General features: G+C 47.6%; 1 protein-coding gene across 3 annotated transcripts in view; it reads left to right on the top strand.

Annotated features, from left to right (window-relative positions):
- Positions 1 to 17420, top strand: part of mroh1.S (maestro heat-like repeat family member 1 S homeolog) — a 43492-nt gene that overhangs the window by 20037 nt on the left and 6035 nt on the right. For 2 of the 3 annotated variants that reach the window (XM_041568230.1, XM_018224007.2), the window contains exons 17-35: positions 1370 to 1425; positions 2060 to 2167; positions 2369 to 2488; positions 2898 to 3020; positions 4815 to 4961; positions 5240 to 5266; positions 8679 to 8801; positions 9169 to 9248; positions 9815 to 9932; positions 10114 to 10209; positions 10957 to 11061; positions 11152 to 11287; positions 11386 to 11498; positions 13164 to 13316; positions 13740 to 13894; positions 14056 to 14221; positions 15839 to 16035; positions 16376 to 16513; positions 17060 to 17174. In XM_041568230.1, coding sequence (XP_041424164.1) covers positions 1370 to 1425; positions 2060 to 2167; positions 2369 to 2488; positions 2898 to 3020; positions 4815 to 4961; positions 5240 to 5266; positions 8679 to 8801; positions 9169 to 9248; positions 9815 to 9932; positions 10114 to 10209; positions 10957 to 11061; positions 11152 to 11287; positions 11386 to 11498; positions 13164 to 13316; positions 13740 to 13894; positions 14056 to 14221; positions 15839 to 16035; positions 16376 to 16513; positions 17060 to 17174 — 2276 coding nt within the window. The remainder of the gene's footprint in view (positions 1 to 1369; positions 1426 to 2059; positions 2168 to 2368; positions 2489 to 2897; positions 3021 to 4814; positions 4962 to 5239; positions 5267 to 8678; positions 8802 to 9168; positions 9249 to 9814; positions 9933 to 10113; positions 10210 to 10956; positions 11062 to 11151; positions 11288 to 11385; positions 11499 to 13163; positions 13317 to 13739; positions 13895 to 14055; positions 14222 to 15838; positions 16036 to 16375; positions 16514 to 17059; positions 17175 to 17420) is intronic. The other variant, XM_018224008.2, reaches the window with a different exon arrangement.

Here is a 17420-nt window from a genome sequence, read left to right on the forward strand (position 1 = left end):
ATACCGGCCTTCCTATATATTTATCTTTATTCCCTATTAATAACATTGGATCACTGACCTTCCTATACATTTATCTTTATTCCCTATTAATAACATTGGGATCACTGACCTTCCTATATATTTATCCCCTATTAATAACATTGGGATCACTGACCTTCCTATATATTTATCTTTATTCCCTATTAATAACATTGGGATCACTGACCTTCCTATATATTTATCTTTATTCCCTATTAATAACATTGGGATCACTGACCTTCCTATATATTTATCTTTATTCCCTATTAATAACATTGGGATCACTGACCTTCCTATATGTTTATCTTTATTCCCTATTAATAACATTGGGATCACTGACCTTCCTATATATTTATCTTTATTCCCTATTAATAACATTGGGATCACTGACCTTCCTATATATTTATCTTTATTCCCTATTAATAACATTGGGATCACTGACCTTCCTATATATTTATCTTTATTCCCTATTAATAACATTGGGATCACTGACCTTCCTATATATTTATCTTTATTCCCTATTAATAACATTGGGATCACTGACCTTCCTATATATTTATCTTTATTCCCTATTCATAACATTGGGATCACTGACCTTCCTATATATTTATCTTTATTTCCTATTCATAACATTGGGATCACTGACCTTCCTATATATTTATCTTTATTCCCTATTAATAACATTGGGATCACTGACCTTCCTATATATTTATCTTTATTCCCTATTAATAACATTGGGATCACTGACCTTCCTATATATTTATCTTTATTCCCTATTAATAACATTGGGATCACTGACCTTCCTATATATTTATCTTTATTCCCTATTAATAACATTGGGATCACTGACCTTCCTATATATTTATCTTTATTCCCTATTAATAACATTGGGATCACTGACCTTCCTATATATTTATCTTTATTCCCTATTAATAACATTGGGATCACTGACCTTCCTATATATTTATCTTTATTCCCTATTAATAACATTGGGATCACTGACCTTCCTATACATTTATCTTTATTCCCTATTAATAACATTGGGATCACTGACCTTCCTATATATTTATCTTTATTCCCTATTAATAACATTGGGATCACTGACCTTCCTATATATTTATCTTTATTCCCTATTCATAACATTGGGATCACTGATCTTATTGCTGTAAAGCAGTTTCCCATGTGATTATGAACACGTGCCAGGGAATATGCTCATTGTAGGGTGAAGTTAATCTGCCCAGATGTCTCACCTGATACCTAGGCCTGTATCTCACTGTATGAACAGCAAATTGCCTCTCTGCTTCTTTATTGACTTCCCTGACACTCACATGGCATCTCCTTTCTCTCCCAGAGCCCGGGGCCGAATCTTTCATCCAGCAGAACGACTGGGAAGATAAGATGCTCAAGGTAAAAACAACTGTAGGGGGCAGTTTAACCCAGAATATCCTGTATAACCTGTTATACCCATAATCACCAGCATATTCTGTATAAATTATATTTTATAATATTTTATATTTTATATGTAATTATAAGCACCAGGGCAGTATGGATGTGTTTGTATGTACCAATAATCACCACCAGGGGGCAGTATAACATATAAATATAAATATGTACCGATGATCACCACATGGGGCAGTATAAGGCAGAATATCCAATATGAACCATTTTATTGGTACCAGTGATCAGCAGCAGGGGGAAGTGTAACCCCAGAATATATTGCCAGGGGCCAGTTATCAGCTCTTTTCCCAGCTGTGGACCAGTTTGTGTAAAGAAATTGTGGGCATTCTGGGGGCCATTTCTAGTGGTGGGCTGCCAGTTGTATTCTATACAGCAGGGGGGACACATCAGCATGGGAGAATATAGTGTAGTTGCATATGAACCCCCTGTCTGGCCTCTCCAGGAACCTCCAACACACGCCTTTTCTGTCTGTTAGGGCATGATGGGAGTTGTAGTTCTGCTTTGTCCCATAAACCTTCCAGCCCCCCTAAAGGCAGTAGTTTTGGGTTTGTTGTGTAAGGGCAGTTTTTATCTGTCTGTTCAGTTCCTGGGGGCCACCCTGCAGGCCGTGGCTGACGACAAGTGGATCTCCCAACTGAGCAAAGAGATGCACCAACAGCTGCTCAACTACAATTCCTTCCCCCTGGAAAAGGTAAGTGACTGGGGAGGGCAACAGTCTGGCAGCTCCCGCCCATATACAAATGTGTGGTATTGGCAGTTAGTCACACCACAGTGTCTAAGAAATGTGATAAAGAGCAAATAAGCCTCCATGCAGAGAGTGAATATGACAGAGGAGTGTCAGAATGGAAACAATGGAGTGCCAAAGAGCGGCTGATGTGTTTTTTGCTCTCAGAACTTCCTGTACAAATGTATTGGGACCACACTGGCGGCCTGTGAGAACCGTGAGCTGGTGAAGAAACAACTGCAGGACTTACTGACCACGGCCCGGTACCAGGAGGAGTCTGAGCGAGAGGTACCAGGGAATGTATGGGGGAATGATCTGGGTGAGTTCTGGGCCATTTAATGGCTCTGATCTGAATCACAGAATTTCACATACAGGGGTGTAACCAAACTTCCTAGGAACCCCAGCAAAACATGTTTTAGGGGCCCGCAGTGGTCGTACATATCACAAGGAGTAGTAAGTGACACGTATCCTTGCTTCTAGTATTCTGGCTTCTGATTAGTTCTACATATTTCCAGCCCATTTGGTGACAGAGTATTTTGGTTCTGATTGTGTCCCACAGGTTCCTGCTCCCTTATTTCCCACTTGCTCTGCTCAGGGTGTGGGAAGGGTTAAGTAACTGGTTTTGGGGGCATTGGGGTCTCCTTATATAAATTGGGGGAATTGTGTGCATGTGTAGCAGCTCTTCTCTGCCCCCTAGGGTTTGGCCATGGCATTTGGCATTTGCTCCAGGCGGCACTTGGATGACTCGCTGGACAAACTGAGCGAATTCCTCAAGTCTGACATCATGAAGAAGAACATGGGAATATTCAATCTGTTCAAGGTAGGGGCCACACCAGCATTTTTGGGGTGAAATAGATACTTTGTGATTTGTTGCTGCTTTCTCTATTCCTGTGCTGCACAAGACTCCCTTAGGCAAAAGCCCATCTAGCAACCTGCCCAGGCTCCCTTTCTGTAAGCCTGTGACATCACATGCACTTCCCAACTGCCCTCCCACTGACATCACAACAAGGAGCATGACATCATGACCAATGAGTCTATAATGGTGATGTCACTTAGATCTGAGGTGCCAAACAATGTGGCCCCAGTGAGCCACAATCAGATGCAAAAAGGATTGTGGAGCCCCACGTGGGAGGGTCTCTATAAAAGTTAGCAGGGAGTAGATATCTGGGAGGGTCTCTATAAAAGTTAGCAGGGAGTAGATATCTGGGAGGGTCTCTATAAAAGGTAGCAGGGAGTAGATATCTGGGAGGGTCTCTATAAAAGGTAGCCGGGAGTAGATATCTGGGAGGGTCTCTATAAAAGGTAGCAGGGAGTAGATATCTGGGAGGGTTTCTATAAAAGGTAGCAGGGAGTAGATATCTGGGAGGGTCTCTATAAAAGGTAGCCGGGAGTAGATATCTGGGAGGGTTTCTATAAAAGGTATCAGGGAGTAGATATCTGGGAGGGTCTCTATAAAAGGCGTCATGGAGTAAATATCTGGGAGGGTCTCTATAAACGTGTCAGGGAGTAAATATCTGGGAGGGTCTCTATAAAAGGCGGCAGGGAGTAGATATCTGGGAGGGTCTCTGTATTAGGGAACAGGGTGGGGGGTAACTTGTGACCATATGGCCTTGTCCCTCCTGATGTGCCTGTGGCCCCCGTGTGCTCCTGTTGGGAGGTTCTGCTGACGACCAGTGGGATGGCTGGACCCTTGTTTACAGGCTGAGCCCCGTTCGCTCGGCGCTGACGCACAGTTTTGGGAATGTTAATTGGATATTCAGATCTTTCTCTAATGGACAAAGCAGAGCTGGTTCTGCTCCATAGTTTTGGATTTCTGGGGGTGTAGAACATGGCGTCCGCTTCCTCTCGGAGGAATTTGCTGCTCAGCGTCAGTGGGTTGTGGAAGGAGATGAACAGATTTGCCTTGGCTCTAGTAAATCGGCCCAAAGGGGCCCATCTGTTACTACCGGTAGCACAAAAGTTAGACCTTGGAGCCAGTATCATTTGGTGTAAAGTTGGGGCAGTGGTTCTGAATTAGAGGGGCAGATAGCTTCAAGTACACAGAGAGGTGGATGTTGTATCTCCTCTATATTCCATTAGGGGTCTCATGGACTTATTGGATTTAGGAACCCCCAAAGCTGGAATATCAATTCCCCAGGGAGTGTGCAAACCCCAACCAGCCTTGGGACAGGAAAGAATTATAGGCCAGAGCTGGCTGAGGATGACCCGCCCCAGGATGATTGAGCTTCTCCCATCCCCAGGATGATTACGCTTTTCCCGCCCCCGGATGATTGATCTTTTCCTGCCCCCGGATGATTGAGCTTCACCCGCCCCAGGATGATTGAGCTTCACCCGCCCCAGGATGATTGAGCTTCAGTCGCCCCAGGATGATTGAGCTTCTCCCGCCCTAGGATGATTGAGCTTCTATAAGCATTTGTTGCTTTGGCATAGCTCAGCCTGTGTTGCCTTTGATACCCGCACGTTCCAGACTGTAGAGGGCACTAGGGCAATTCTTTGTACCCCTGGTACAGTACTGCAGGGCTTATGGGAAAACCTTTGGTGGTGATGCCCAATTGGGCGTGTCAATACCAATGGGGTGCCATCTTCCTGTTTATTGATGTTTTTTCCATTGCAGGACCGTGCTGATGGGGATCTGGAGAAGATTAAGAGCTCACTCATACTGTGTTACGGTTACATTAGCGTTTATGCTCCTATTGAACTGGTTCTTCCTCGGATTGAGTCTGACATCCTGCGCAACGTCTTCCTCTACTTCCACACCAAGGTAATGAGCACTGGGTATAACCGATGGACATAATGCCCCACTCTTGCCCCTATTGCTCTGCCCCATAGAGCTACTGGGAGCCTCCTGATTTATTCCAACTCAGCCCTGGGGGCTATTATTGGGGCCAAGTGAATGAGCGCTCAATGGCAGCTATTGGGATAAATAAGCATCAGTCATACCGGGCCTCCTTCCCTCTTATAGATCTGAAATCCTGCCCTTGCCACCTGCTTCCAAATGGTACATTCCTAACCTTCTCTTCTCCTGGTTTGACCCATCAGGTTCTGGGGATAAAGGTAGAGCCCAAGGTACAGTCTTCCAAATGTCACAGTTCTCTTCCTGCTGCTTCTGTCTCTCCACTGTCTCTCTGCTGGGAACTCTGTTCTGTAGTGTAGAGCTCTCTGTGGGTACTGCCAGCTAATTCCATGCTGCTGTCAGGCCTCCCTATAAGCTCATCCCCTAAAGTCTCCTGTCAGGCCTCCCTGTAAGCTCCTCCCCTAGATTTTCCTCCGGGCCTCCCTATAAGCTTCTCTCCTAAAGTCTCCTGTCGGGCCTCCCTATAAGCTCCTCCTCTACACTCTCTTGTCAGGGCCCAATCGATAGACTCCTCCCTTAAAATCTCCTTTCTTGTAATTGTGCTGGAACACTTAAGCAATTGGTTCTGGTCTGGCCTGTGGGAGGAACTTGCATTTACCCCATGTAGTATCAGGTAGAGGTATTATTTGCTCTAAATCTCTATAATGCTTCAGTATTAACCATTCCACCTCCATCCGTTACTAATACTTTGCATGGGGGGCTTCCTCCATTTGTGACCAACCACATGGGACTCTGGCATCAAGGTAAGTACATAACCTGACATTATCCATATCCATAAGGTACAGAACAACTCGTATTGTTATGCCTAATGTAGACTCTCTATAGCTTGGGCCTCAGCCTATTCTACATTCTATTGCTTGGGCCTCAGACTGATCTAGATTATCTATTGCTTGGGCCTCAGCTGTATCTAGATTTTTTACATTCTTTTGCTTGGCCTCATGCTAATCTAGACTATTTACTGCTTGGGCCTCAGGCTGATCTAGATTATCAATTGCTTGGTCCTCAGCTGTATCTAGATTTTTTACATTCTTTTGCTTGGGCCTAATGCTAATCTAGACTATTTACTGCTTGGGCCTCAGGCTGATCTAGATTATCAATTGCTTGGTCCTCAGCTGTATCTAGATTTACTACATTCTATTGCTTGGGCCTAATGCTAATCTAGACTCTTTACTGCTTGGGTATCAGACTGATCTAGATTATCTATTGCTTGGGCCTCAGCTGTATCTAGATTTACTACATTCTATTGCTTGGGCCTCATGCTAATCTAGACTCTTTACTGCTTGGGTATCAGACTGATCTAGATTATCTATTGCTTGGGCCTCAGCTGTATCTAGATTTACTACATTCTATTGCTTGGGCCTCATGCTAATCTAGACTCTTTACTGCTTGGGCCTCTGGCTGATCTAGATTATCAATTGCTTGGTCCTCAGATGTATTTAGATTTACTACATTCTATTGCTTGGGCCTCATGCTAATCTAGACTCTTTACTACTTGGGCCTCAGGCTGATCTAGATTCTCTAGTCTGTATATTATATTGCTTGTGCTTCAGACTAATCTAGAGTGATCACTGTATAATGCCTGGATCTGTGTCCATCATAATGTAGTGTCACAGTATTCTAATACTTCAGACTAATCTAGAGTTAGACCTGTTCTTTAAAGGAAAAATAACGCCAAAAAAGTGTATCAAAATAATTCAAATATAATGTAGTGTTGCCCTGCACTTGTACAACTGCTGTGTTTGCTTCAGAAACTCTACTATAGTTTATATAAACAAGCTGCTGTGTAGCCATGGGGGCAGCCATTCAAGCACAGGATACACAGTAGATAACAGATAAGTACTACTATAGTTTATATAAACAAGCTGCTGTGTAGCCATGGGGGCAGCCATTCAAGCACAGGATACACAGTAGATAACAGATAAGTACTACTATAGTTTAGATAAACAAGCTGCTGTGTAGCCATGGGGGCAGCCATTCGGAGTTGAAAAAGGAGAAAAGGCACAGGATATACAGCTGATAACAGATAAGCTCTGCGAAATCCTATTGTATATTACAATGGTTATCTGTTATCTACTGTATATCCTGTACCTTTTCTCCTTTTTCAGCTCCGAATGGCTGAAATGAGTGTTGTCATTAGTGGAATATAGTTGGGGGTGAAGGGATCCCCTATCGTGCCAGTGTCCAGGTGTAGCTAAAATATCCCTCAGGGGCAACTGAACTGTCATTGGGGGTAACAATGATTATTGTGCAGTGAGGCACTCGGGGGCCCCGTGGGACTGACCAATGGCTGTACAGCTGAGGTACATGAAATACAGAAATACTAGTGATTCATTTACCTTTAAATAAGGCCCATGTGGGGTATCTGCCCCCCTGAAGATCTCAGGACATGTTCTGGGCTGTCCCCTGTGTGTGTGCAAATACCCGGCACCTCCATGGGCATCGGTGTGACCCCTATTCTGTGCTCTCTACAGAGGGAATATGTCTGATGCACAATTGCCCCTCAATATCAGCCCCTCAGAGTCATTTCGTTTTCATGAGACAAGGGAGGTGCAGCCGGGGGGCCGCTGTGTGAGTGCGAGACCCTCATCTGAGCATTTGTGGCAGTTCCTGGTCCCACCACTAGAGGGGCCTCACACTGGGACTGATGGAGCTGTTTGTTTCTGCTGGAGGGACCCGGCCCTTATAAACCCCTGGATGGAAATATTTACGGGGGCCCACCTGCTGCAGAGCCCTCCTGTGTACTGCCCTCCCCTGCTCCTGGCCAATCACATGCTCTTCATCTACAACTTGGCCAGCTGTTGGGGCCCAGGGCCCTAAAACTTCTGATGAGAAATAGGGTCTGTAGTGCAATGACGCTTACATCATACAATTGGGGGGTCTATGATAGTTTGGAACCCCCATAATCCCATGGAGAAGCCAGTGGGCTGGTGAATATTCCGTGTATAGGCGGCAGCAGCAGCCACTAACTGGGGTCCCGGGAGTCCGTGCACTTCCTCAGGCCTCGAATAGTTTCCGCTCAGCGGATCCTCTGTCTGCTCCAATCCCCCCAATCACTCACTGGGGACCCCACACTCCCACACAGCTCAGGTTTGTACTAAACTCAGGCCAGCCTCGTGCAACACACACGCCTGCTGAGTAACCCTTTCCTTCCCCAGCCTCACTCACTTACAGCTCTGCCTCAGCCTTGCACACTCACTAATGCTCAGTCCTCTCTTCCCTGCCTGAGACTTGCACACTTACTCACTACTGCATGTTAACCCTTTACTGTCTCACACTCAGCTCCCAGATCCAACTCACACTCACTAATGCTCAGTCCTCTCTTCCCTGCCTGAGACTTGCACACTTACTCACTACTGCATGTTAACCCTTTACTGTCTCACACTCAGATCCAACTCACACTCACTAATGGGAGCTCCCTTGTTATTAGTGGGAAGTGCAACAAATCCATAATTAGTGATGTGTAAATTAGTGAATTAGTGAATGAGAGCTGCTGACACCCTAGATTTGCTCCTCTTCCCTTTGTCCTTACCCAGTGCCTTGTGCTTCTTGTATGTAAGGGGTTACTACAATTTAACCCTTCTCTCTCCACTCCCCTCCCCTGTCTCTTTCCTTCTCTTCCCGCAGGACCTGACCCTCAAGCTCTGCCTCATTAGAACCATCTCCATGATTGGCCTGTCCATCAGTAACAGCACCCAGGCCGGCTTCTTCCACTTCTCCCGCAAAGCTGAGCTCTTGTCTCAACTGATGGTGAGTGACAGTGGGTGCTGGGGGTATGGGAGTGGGATCATGAGTGCTGGGGAGGTGGGTGATGGTGGGACAGTGGGTGCTGGGGGTATGGGAGTGGGAGTGGGATCATGAGTGCTGGGGAGGTGGGTGATGGTGGGTGCTGGGGCAGGTGAATGACAGTAAGGGGGTGGGTGCTGGGCAGGTGATTGACGGTTAATGCTGGGGAGGTGAGTGATGGCGGGTGCTGGGGAGGTAAGAGGAGGTGTAGTTTCTGGGTGCTCAGTCGTCCGTCTGTCCCAGGTACATTGATGTGTGATGGGCACATGAGGGGTCCCTGCAGGGCCTGGGGGTTCATCACTGTCATTTCTCTGTCTCTGATTCTCGGCAGGAATTTATAAAGTCGGAGCCGCCAGACAGTCTGAAATCCGCTGTGCGCCAACGCACTCTGGTCGCCTGCACTTACCTGGTGTATCCTCCGCTCCCAACTGGGGCCCCACAACTAACTGTCACTGGGACCGGCTGGGCCCCTACCAGAGGCTCTTCTCAATGTATTGGAGCCAAAAACTCTACATAATGGTTTTTACCCTGTGTGTGCTGCCCCCTACTGTCTGATTAGCAGCTCATGTTCTGTAGTAGTAGAACAGTAGCCCGCCCCAGGGAAATTAATGATTTGATACACAAATTAGGGATCAATTACACCCAGTGGGAGGGAAAGAGTTGGGGAACAGTTACACCAAATTGGAGGGAAGGAGTTGGGGATCACTTACACCCAATGGGAGGGAAGGAGTTGGGGATCAGTTATACCCAGGGGGAGGGAAGGAGTTGGGGATCAGTTACACCAAGTGGGAGGAAAAGAGTTGGGGATCAGTTACACCAAGTGGGAGGAAAAGAGTTGGGGATCAGTTACACCCAGTGGGAGGGAAAGAGTTGGGGATCAGTTACACCCAATGGGAGGGAAGGAGTTGGGGATCAGTTACACTCAGTGGGAGGGAAGGAGTTGGGGATCATTTGTTTTGTTCCTTAATTCCTGTTAGTAAATTGGAGCCTCCACTGAGTGATGCCAACAAATCAGAATTGCTCACAACCTGCCTCTCCAGCATCTTCACCCTCCCACCAGTGGGCCCCGGGGCCCCAGGAGAGTTTCACATACAGGTACCAACTGCAGTTATACCTCTGGACTCACATTCTATATCTATTGCACATCCTTTCTATTCTATCTAATCTCCTTACACCCCCCCCCCCCCCACACGTTATTACCCTTAATGTTACTACAGGCTGTGTTTCCCCTGCTGGGGGCGCTAATCCCACTTCCACTCTGACTTTTTCTATGCAGACCCTGTACGCGGAAACACTGGAGGCACTGAAGGACTTACTCCGGAGCCTGTTGCTCTGGAACCTGACGCCACACGGACTGCAGGAGATGTTTCAGGTTTGTTCTCTGACTGTAACAGTTAGGCCAAGTTCTCTAAGGAGTAATTTTATACTCACACAATGTGTCACTTACTCTCTGATGTACCGTTATATTCACACAATGTGCCGCTTACTCTCTGTTGTACTGTTATACTCACACAATGTGCCACTTACTCTCTGTTGTACCGTTATACTCGCACAATGTGCCACTTACTCTCTGTTGTACCATTATATTCACACAATGTGCCACTTACTCTCTGTTGTAGCGTTATATTCACACAATGTGTCACTTGCTCTCTGTTGTACTGTTATTCTCACACAATGTGTCACTTACTCTCTGTTGTAGTTATTCTCACACAATGTGTCACTTACTCTCTGTTGTACCGTTACACTCACACAATGTGTCACTTGCTCTCTGTTGTACTGTTATTCTCACACAATGTGTCACTTACTCTCTGTTGTAGTTATTCTCACACAATGTGTCACTTACTCTCTGTTGTAGTTATTCTCACACAATGTGTCACTTACTCTCTGTTGTAGTTATTCTCACACAATGTGTCACTTACTCTCTGTTGTAGTTATTCTCACACAATGTGTCACTTACTCTCTGTTGTACCGTTACACTCACACAATGTGTCACTTGCTCTCTGTTGTACTATTATACTCACACAATGTGCCACTTACTCTCTGTTGTACTGTTATACTCACACAATGTGCTACTTACTCTCTGTTGTACTGTTATACTCACTCAATGTGTATGTGACAGGTCCTGGGGCCCTGGATCAAATCAAGTAAAGAACATGAGAGGGATCGGGCCATGGAAGTGAGCGCCGCCCTGCTGGAGTGCTACCTACACAAGCTCAATGTTAATGTGAGTAGCTGCGTGTGTGTTGCTCACTGTCAGGATTCCCTGGGAGCTCTGGCTGCAGGGAGTTAAACGCTACTACTTCTCTCCCATCAGGCCATGGTGCCATTTTACAACCTGGGGCTTCTGATTGGGAAGATCTCTCCTCGCTGCTCAGACTCTGTGGCCTCCGTCCGCCAGCACACGGTGGACTGTATCTACTACCTGCTCTACATCCAGCTGAGATATGAAGGTGAGACTATGTGCCATGGGGGGGGGGCTGCACCCGTTCCTCCTCTCACCGTTACCTTGTTGCCCTCACTTATTGCCCCGTGTCTCCTGTCCCTGCAGGATTTGCCCCAGATCACAAAGATGAGTTGGTGGAGAAGCTTCAGAGCTTCAAGCAGGGCCTCCAGAAACCAGACCCGAGCGTCTTGTACCACACGTGCTTCAACGTGGCGATGGTAAGTCTCCCCCCACAATGTGCCGTCCCGTACCCCCATCCTGCTATCCTCACCCACAATCTGCACTGGGAGGTTTTTTTTGGGTGTATGAGCTGGACTGGACTCCCTGTAGCTTCACATGGAAGTGTAGGGCTGGGAGTTGCATTTCATATTCATGGACATCTTCAAGAAAAGCCCAAGGAAGGGGCAAGTAGAGCTCATTCAGTGTAGTACATGATGAGCCAGTGTTCCCAGGCTTATAGTACTTGCAGGTTCTGTCAGGTCACATACACTGAGGGAGCTTCTCTATGTATCAGCCCCCCCCCATATACAAGTAAATAAAAACATCCTTCAACACTACTATGAGGAGAAGCCAACATCATACTATGAGGAGCAGCCAACATCATACTATAAGGAGCAGCCAACACCATACTATGAGGAGCTGCCAACACCATACTATGAGGAGCTGCCAACACCATACTATGAGGAGCTGCCAACATCATACTATGAGGAGCAGCCAACAATAAACTATGAGGAGCAGCCAACATCATACTATGAGGAGCAGCCAACATCATACTATGAGGAGCAGCCAACATCATACTATGAGGAGCAGCCAACATCATACTATGAGGAGCAGCCAACATCATACTATGAGGAGCAGCCAACATCATACTATGAGGAGCAGCCAACATCATACTATGAGGAGCAGCCAACATCATACTATGAGGAGCAGCCAACATCATACTATGAGGAGCAGCCAACATCATACTATGAGGAGCAGCCAACATCATACTATGAGGAGCAGCCAACATCATACTATGAGGAGCAGCCAACATCATACTATGAGTAGCAGCCAACATCATACTATGAGGAGCAGCCAATACCATACTATGAGGAGCAGCCAACACTAAACTATGAGGAGCAGCCAACACCATACTATGAGGAGCAGCCAACACTAAACTATGAGGAGCAGCCAACACCATACTATGAGGAGCAGCCAATACCATACTATGAGGAGCAGCCAGCACCATACTACGAGGAGCAGCCAACACCATACTACGAGGAGCAGCCAACACCATACAACGAGGAGCAGCCAACACCATACTACGAGGAGCAGCCAACACCATACTACGAGGAGCAGCCAACACCATACTACGAGGAGCAGCCAACACCATACTACGAGGAGCAGCCAACACCATACTACGAGGAGCAGCCAACACCATACTACGAGGAGCAGCCAACACCATACTACGAGGAGCAGCCAACCCCATACTACGAGGAGCAGCCAACAGCAGCCAACATCATACTATGAGGAGCAGCCAACACCATACTATGAGGAGCAGCCAACACCATACTATGAGGAGCAGCCAACACCATACTATGAGGAGCAGCCAACACCATACTATGAGGAGCAGCCAACATCATACTATGAGGAGCAGCCAACATCATACTATGAGGAGCAGCCAACATCATACTATGAGGAGCAGCCAACTTCATACTATGAGGAGCAGCCAACACCATAGAGCAGCCAGCATTCAGGTGGAACCACCGACACCCCTGTGGGATGGAGCAGGGCAGATGAAACAACCAGCATAGGGCATTGCTTTAATCACCCCCTGCACCCTCCATGGACTGTCCCACCCCATTAATAATGAGGCACCTAATACCCTTGTTGGTCATTTTCAGATAATTGGGAAGCGCCTCCCCCCAGAGCAACTCACCAGCCTCCTCTTCATCACTTTTGAAGGATTGTCTGATCCTGATATTAACTGCTCCCGAGCTGCCACCGTCATGGTGAACTCGCTGCTGAAAGATCGGGGATCTATTCTACTCGCCAAGGTAGGAAATGTGGTGGAGCTGTTACCCAGGAGCCACTGTTGTACTAATATAATATTCCCAGTAGGTGAGTTTATTTGCTCTCAGTAGTAGGCATAATATAACACTCCCAGTAGGGGAGTTTATTTGCTCTCAGTAGTAGGCATAATATAACACTCCCAGTAGGTGAGTTTATTTGCTCTCAGTAGTAGGGATAATATGATACTTCCAGAAGGCGGGTTTATTTGCTCTCAGTAGTAGGCATAATATAATACTTCCAGTAGGCGGGTTCCTTTGTTCCCAATAGGAGGGATCTATATACTCCAGTTGTAGGGTTATAGAATACTCTCAGTAGGAGGAGTTAGAGACAAGACCTGCAGGCCAGGATTGGCCAATCACATACAAGAGATTTGAGGCCTAACCCTTCCCAAACCTTTGGCCCCACAGGTGCCTGACATCATCACTCGGGTTCAGGAGCAGCTGCAGGAGACGCAGGAGGCTCACGTGAAGAAAGCCGTGGTCCAGACTATTTATATTTTGGCCACACAACATCTGGAGGCCGTGGTCTGTAGCCTCTTGTCCTGCCCCCTCCCATATGACAGGTAAGAGCCCTGGGTCGGGGTTACTCTCTCAGCCTAAACTGCCGACCCCTTTGTCTGTCTGTCAGTGTGTCAGTGTGTCCCCATCTCATACTGTTTTTCTTGTGTTTGTGTCCCTTATTCTGCCCCCCCCCGTCTAATGATCTGCCCCCTGTGCCTTTCAGTGAGACGTGTTTGCTATGGGGGGCGCTATCCTCAGACCCCCCACTAACCTCCCAGGTGTTGGATCTGCTTATGGGGAAAATGAGTGTCGATGTCCCCTACAAGGAGAACAAAACCTCTCTGCTGAGCTCTGTGTCCGGACGAGTTGCCACCCTCCTGCCCCTCGCTGTAAGTACCCCCCCGGCATCTGCGATTTTGTGCCCCTAGTGACCTTGCACCCCTGTGCTGTCTGCCCCTCCCACTGCAGGAGGGAATTATGGGACACACAGTCTGCCCCTCCCACTGCAGGAGGGAATTATGGCACACACAGTCTGCCCCTCCCACTGCAGGGGGGAATTATGGCACACGCAGTCTGCCCCTCCCACTGCAGGAGGGAATTATGGCACACAGTCTGCCCAACCCACTGCAGGAGGGAATTATGGGACACACAGTCTGCCCAACCCACTGCAGGAGGGAATTATGGGACACACAGTCTGGCCCTCCCACTGCAGGAGGGAATTATGGGACACACAGTCTGCCCCTCCCACTGCAGGAGGGAATTATGGGACACACAGTCTGCCCCTCCCACTGCAGGAGGGAATTATGGGACACACAGTCTGCCCCTCCCACTGCAGGAGGGAATTATGGGACACACAGTCTGCCCCTCCCACTGCAGGAGGGAATTATGGGACACACAGTCTGCCCCTCCCACTGCATGGTGACACAGATGTGATGGAGACACAGAGTGTGACCAATTCCAGGGACGGGGGGGTTTATGCCCTGGGGGTGCTGGGTATATTACTCAGGGTGTCACTGGGTTACTGTGGGTATTGGGGTTCATGTGCATGAGTGTTGGGGGGCTGTTATTAGAGGAGTGAGGGGGGGGGGAGCTGGTGCAGAACAGGAGCTTCATTCCAGACGCCGCAGCTGCATCGCATCTTCATTTCCTGCACCGGGGGAGGGAGACTGGGGGGGGTGAGTCTGGAACGTGGGTCTGGCTTCTTTTATTCCCTGTTCCAGTTAATCCCTGGCTCCATGCACCCCCTATCCAGGTGTTTCCCTCCCCCACTCGCGCCTGCTTTCATCTGCCCCTCCCTCTGGCTTCCTAAATGTTATTGGGGGTGTCAGACAGAGTCCGGGTGTGTCTCACTCTCATCTCCGTTTACTTTCCCTTTACTCCCACTTCCCCCTCTCATTGTATATAGTGCTGCCCCCCCATTCCCTGATGGACCCTGGCTCTATTCCTACCCCCCCCCAATGGGCACAATCAGGGCCCCCCCATAATGCCAGTGACTGGAGGAGCGGGGAGGTGACAGTTTGGGGCGTATTATTTGGGGGGTCCCATTCAGCTGCCCATAGACTCCTATATCTGCCCATTTGCCTCCAGACCAGTGAATATGGGGATAAGTCAGTCCCATTGTGACATCACCAATAAACACCAAATTCTCCAGCAACTTCACCCGAAATGGCTGTGACCTTTGGTGACCCCACACAGAGCTCGTTAGGTTCAGCAGCCATAGAGTTAATTGCAGCGACCCAGTCACTACAGGGTTAATTCCCCCAGTAACATCTGTGAGTGGGAGTGAGGCCCCTGGAAGCCAAAGGTCTGAGTCGTGAAACCTGAGTCCCCCCCAATACCCCCCTGTATCCCACTCAGCAGCAGTGTATGGAGATCTCCCCTTATGTCTGTATCACCCTCACCCCATATCCCAGAATCCCTTGCACAGCTCCCATAACCCTCTCCTTTACTCACGACTTCCAGACTCTCATTGGTCAGTATGTGACATGTGACCATCCTTTCCTCAGGCCTCCTGTGCTGTATGTGAGATCCTCTCTGCGCCAGAGTCCACCCCCGCGGTGCACGAACTTTACCCCCAGCTCTTTGTCACCCTTCTTCTCCGCATCAGCCTAATGATTGGGGTGCAACTGCCAAAGAATCTGGGACCTTCCAAGGATCGGAGAAGCTCCAGCACCCCCCCATCCAGAGACCTGGACCCCTGCAGGTAACTAAACCATTACTGACCATTTGGGGGGTTCCTGTGGGTTATGAGACCATTAATAATAATAATAATAATAAACGTTGTGCAAGTAATTTCCCTGCCACTCCATGTGCCAGTGTATGTGCCAGTGTATGTGCCAATGTATGTGCCAATGTATGTGCCAGGTTATAGGGCAGAAGGTTTATATGCAGAGCAAGTAATCCATTTAGACAAGAAACAGGGGAGACTGGGTCATTCCATGCAGCAAGAATAAGGGGTATTTTCTAATACGCTGGTGTAAAGAGGTGCCAGTTATGCCCCATTATGTGTTGCATTTGTTGAGTCCTGTTTGATTTTGGAGCAGTTGTGCGGTGGAGGCGATGAAGTTCCTGCTGACTCGGGGGGGCAGTGAGGAGGTGACGTGCAGTTTGGAAGCAGAAGGCGGTTGGGAGAACATGAAGAAAGAAGAGACTCATCATTTGGGGGTGTCTTCTCTGAGCAGGTGAGATGGGTAAGAAAGGGGGGGTGTACAGTTGTGCTCACAATAACAGCAGTGTCTTCCAATAAAGCTCCATATCCTTATAATAACTTTTATTCCCATCCAGACAAATACACTGGGAGCTGCACATTCTACTCCAAACCAGGGAGAAATGAAATGTCTGTTATTCCTTTAGAGAAAGTGAAGGGAATATTAGGGAATATCATTGTTCTTTCCCAACTCATTGACTGGATCAAGTGAAAGATGTTTGTGTTGCTGTGAATACTGAGTTGTATAACAGTGTTTGTGTGTTGCACATCAACATGTGTATAATTCGTTTATATATATATATATACACACACACACCTATACACACTTTATTGAGAGTACACTGTTTATATAGAAAATCTGTGACTCCACCTGTTCCTTCCCTCTCATGTTCCTATTGCCTCTCTCCACTTCCCTGCGGTCTCCCCCTCTCTCTCCAATCCTGTATGTCCCTGCTTTTCCCTACTGCCCCCTTCTTGTACCCGTGGGGGTAACCGTGCTGTTGTTTTGCCTCCTGTGTAGCATTATGGTACAATACGCCGGCCCCAAGCTCCCTGTTATACTCAAAGGTCTACAGCCGGCGCTGAGCAGTTTGTATGATCGACAGCGAATCACAGCCACAGCCTTCCTGGCTCAGGTAAAGTCTCCACCCCCAGTCAGTGTCACTCTGCAGTGGGAGGGGCAAATTATATCTCCCATAGTTCCCTGCTGCCTGTGTTACCCAGCATTGGGTAGGAATATGCTCCATGTCCCAATGATTGCTGGTGAGTGTGTATGGTTCAATGTTATAGTTCATATAGTGTATGTGCATTCCAGGTGAGCAGACGTATAATGAAAGTATAGTTGTATAACTGGGAAGATAAAATGTCACATGCAAGGAGAC

Source organism: Xenopus laevis, chromosome 6S (assembly GCF_017654675.1).
Source record: "Xenopus laevis strain J_2021 chromosome 6S, Xenopus_laevis_v10.1, whole genome shotgun sequence".
Lineage (NCBI taxonomy): Eukaryota > Metazoa > Chordata > Amphibia > Anura > Pipidae > Xenopus > Xenopus laevis.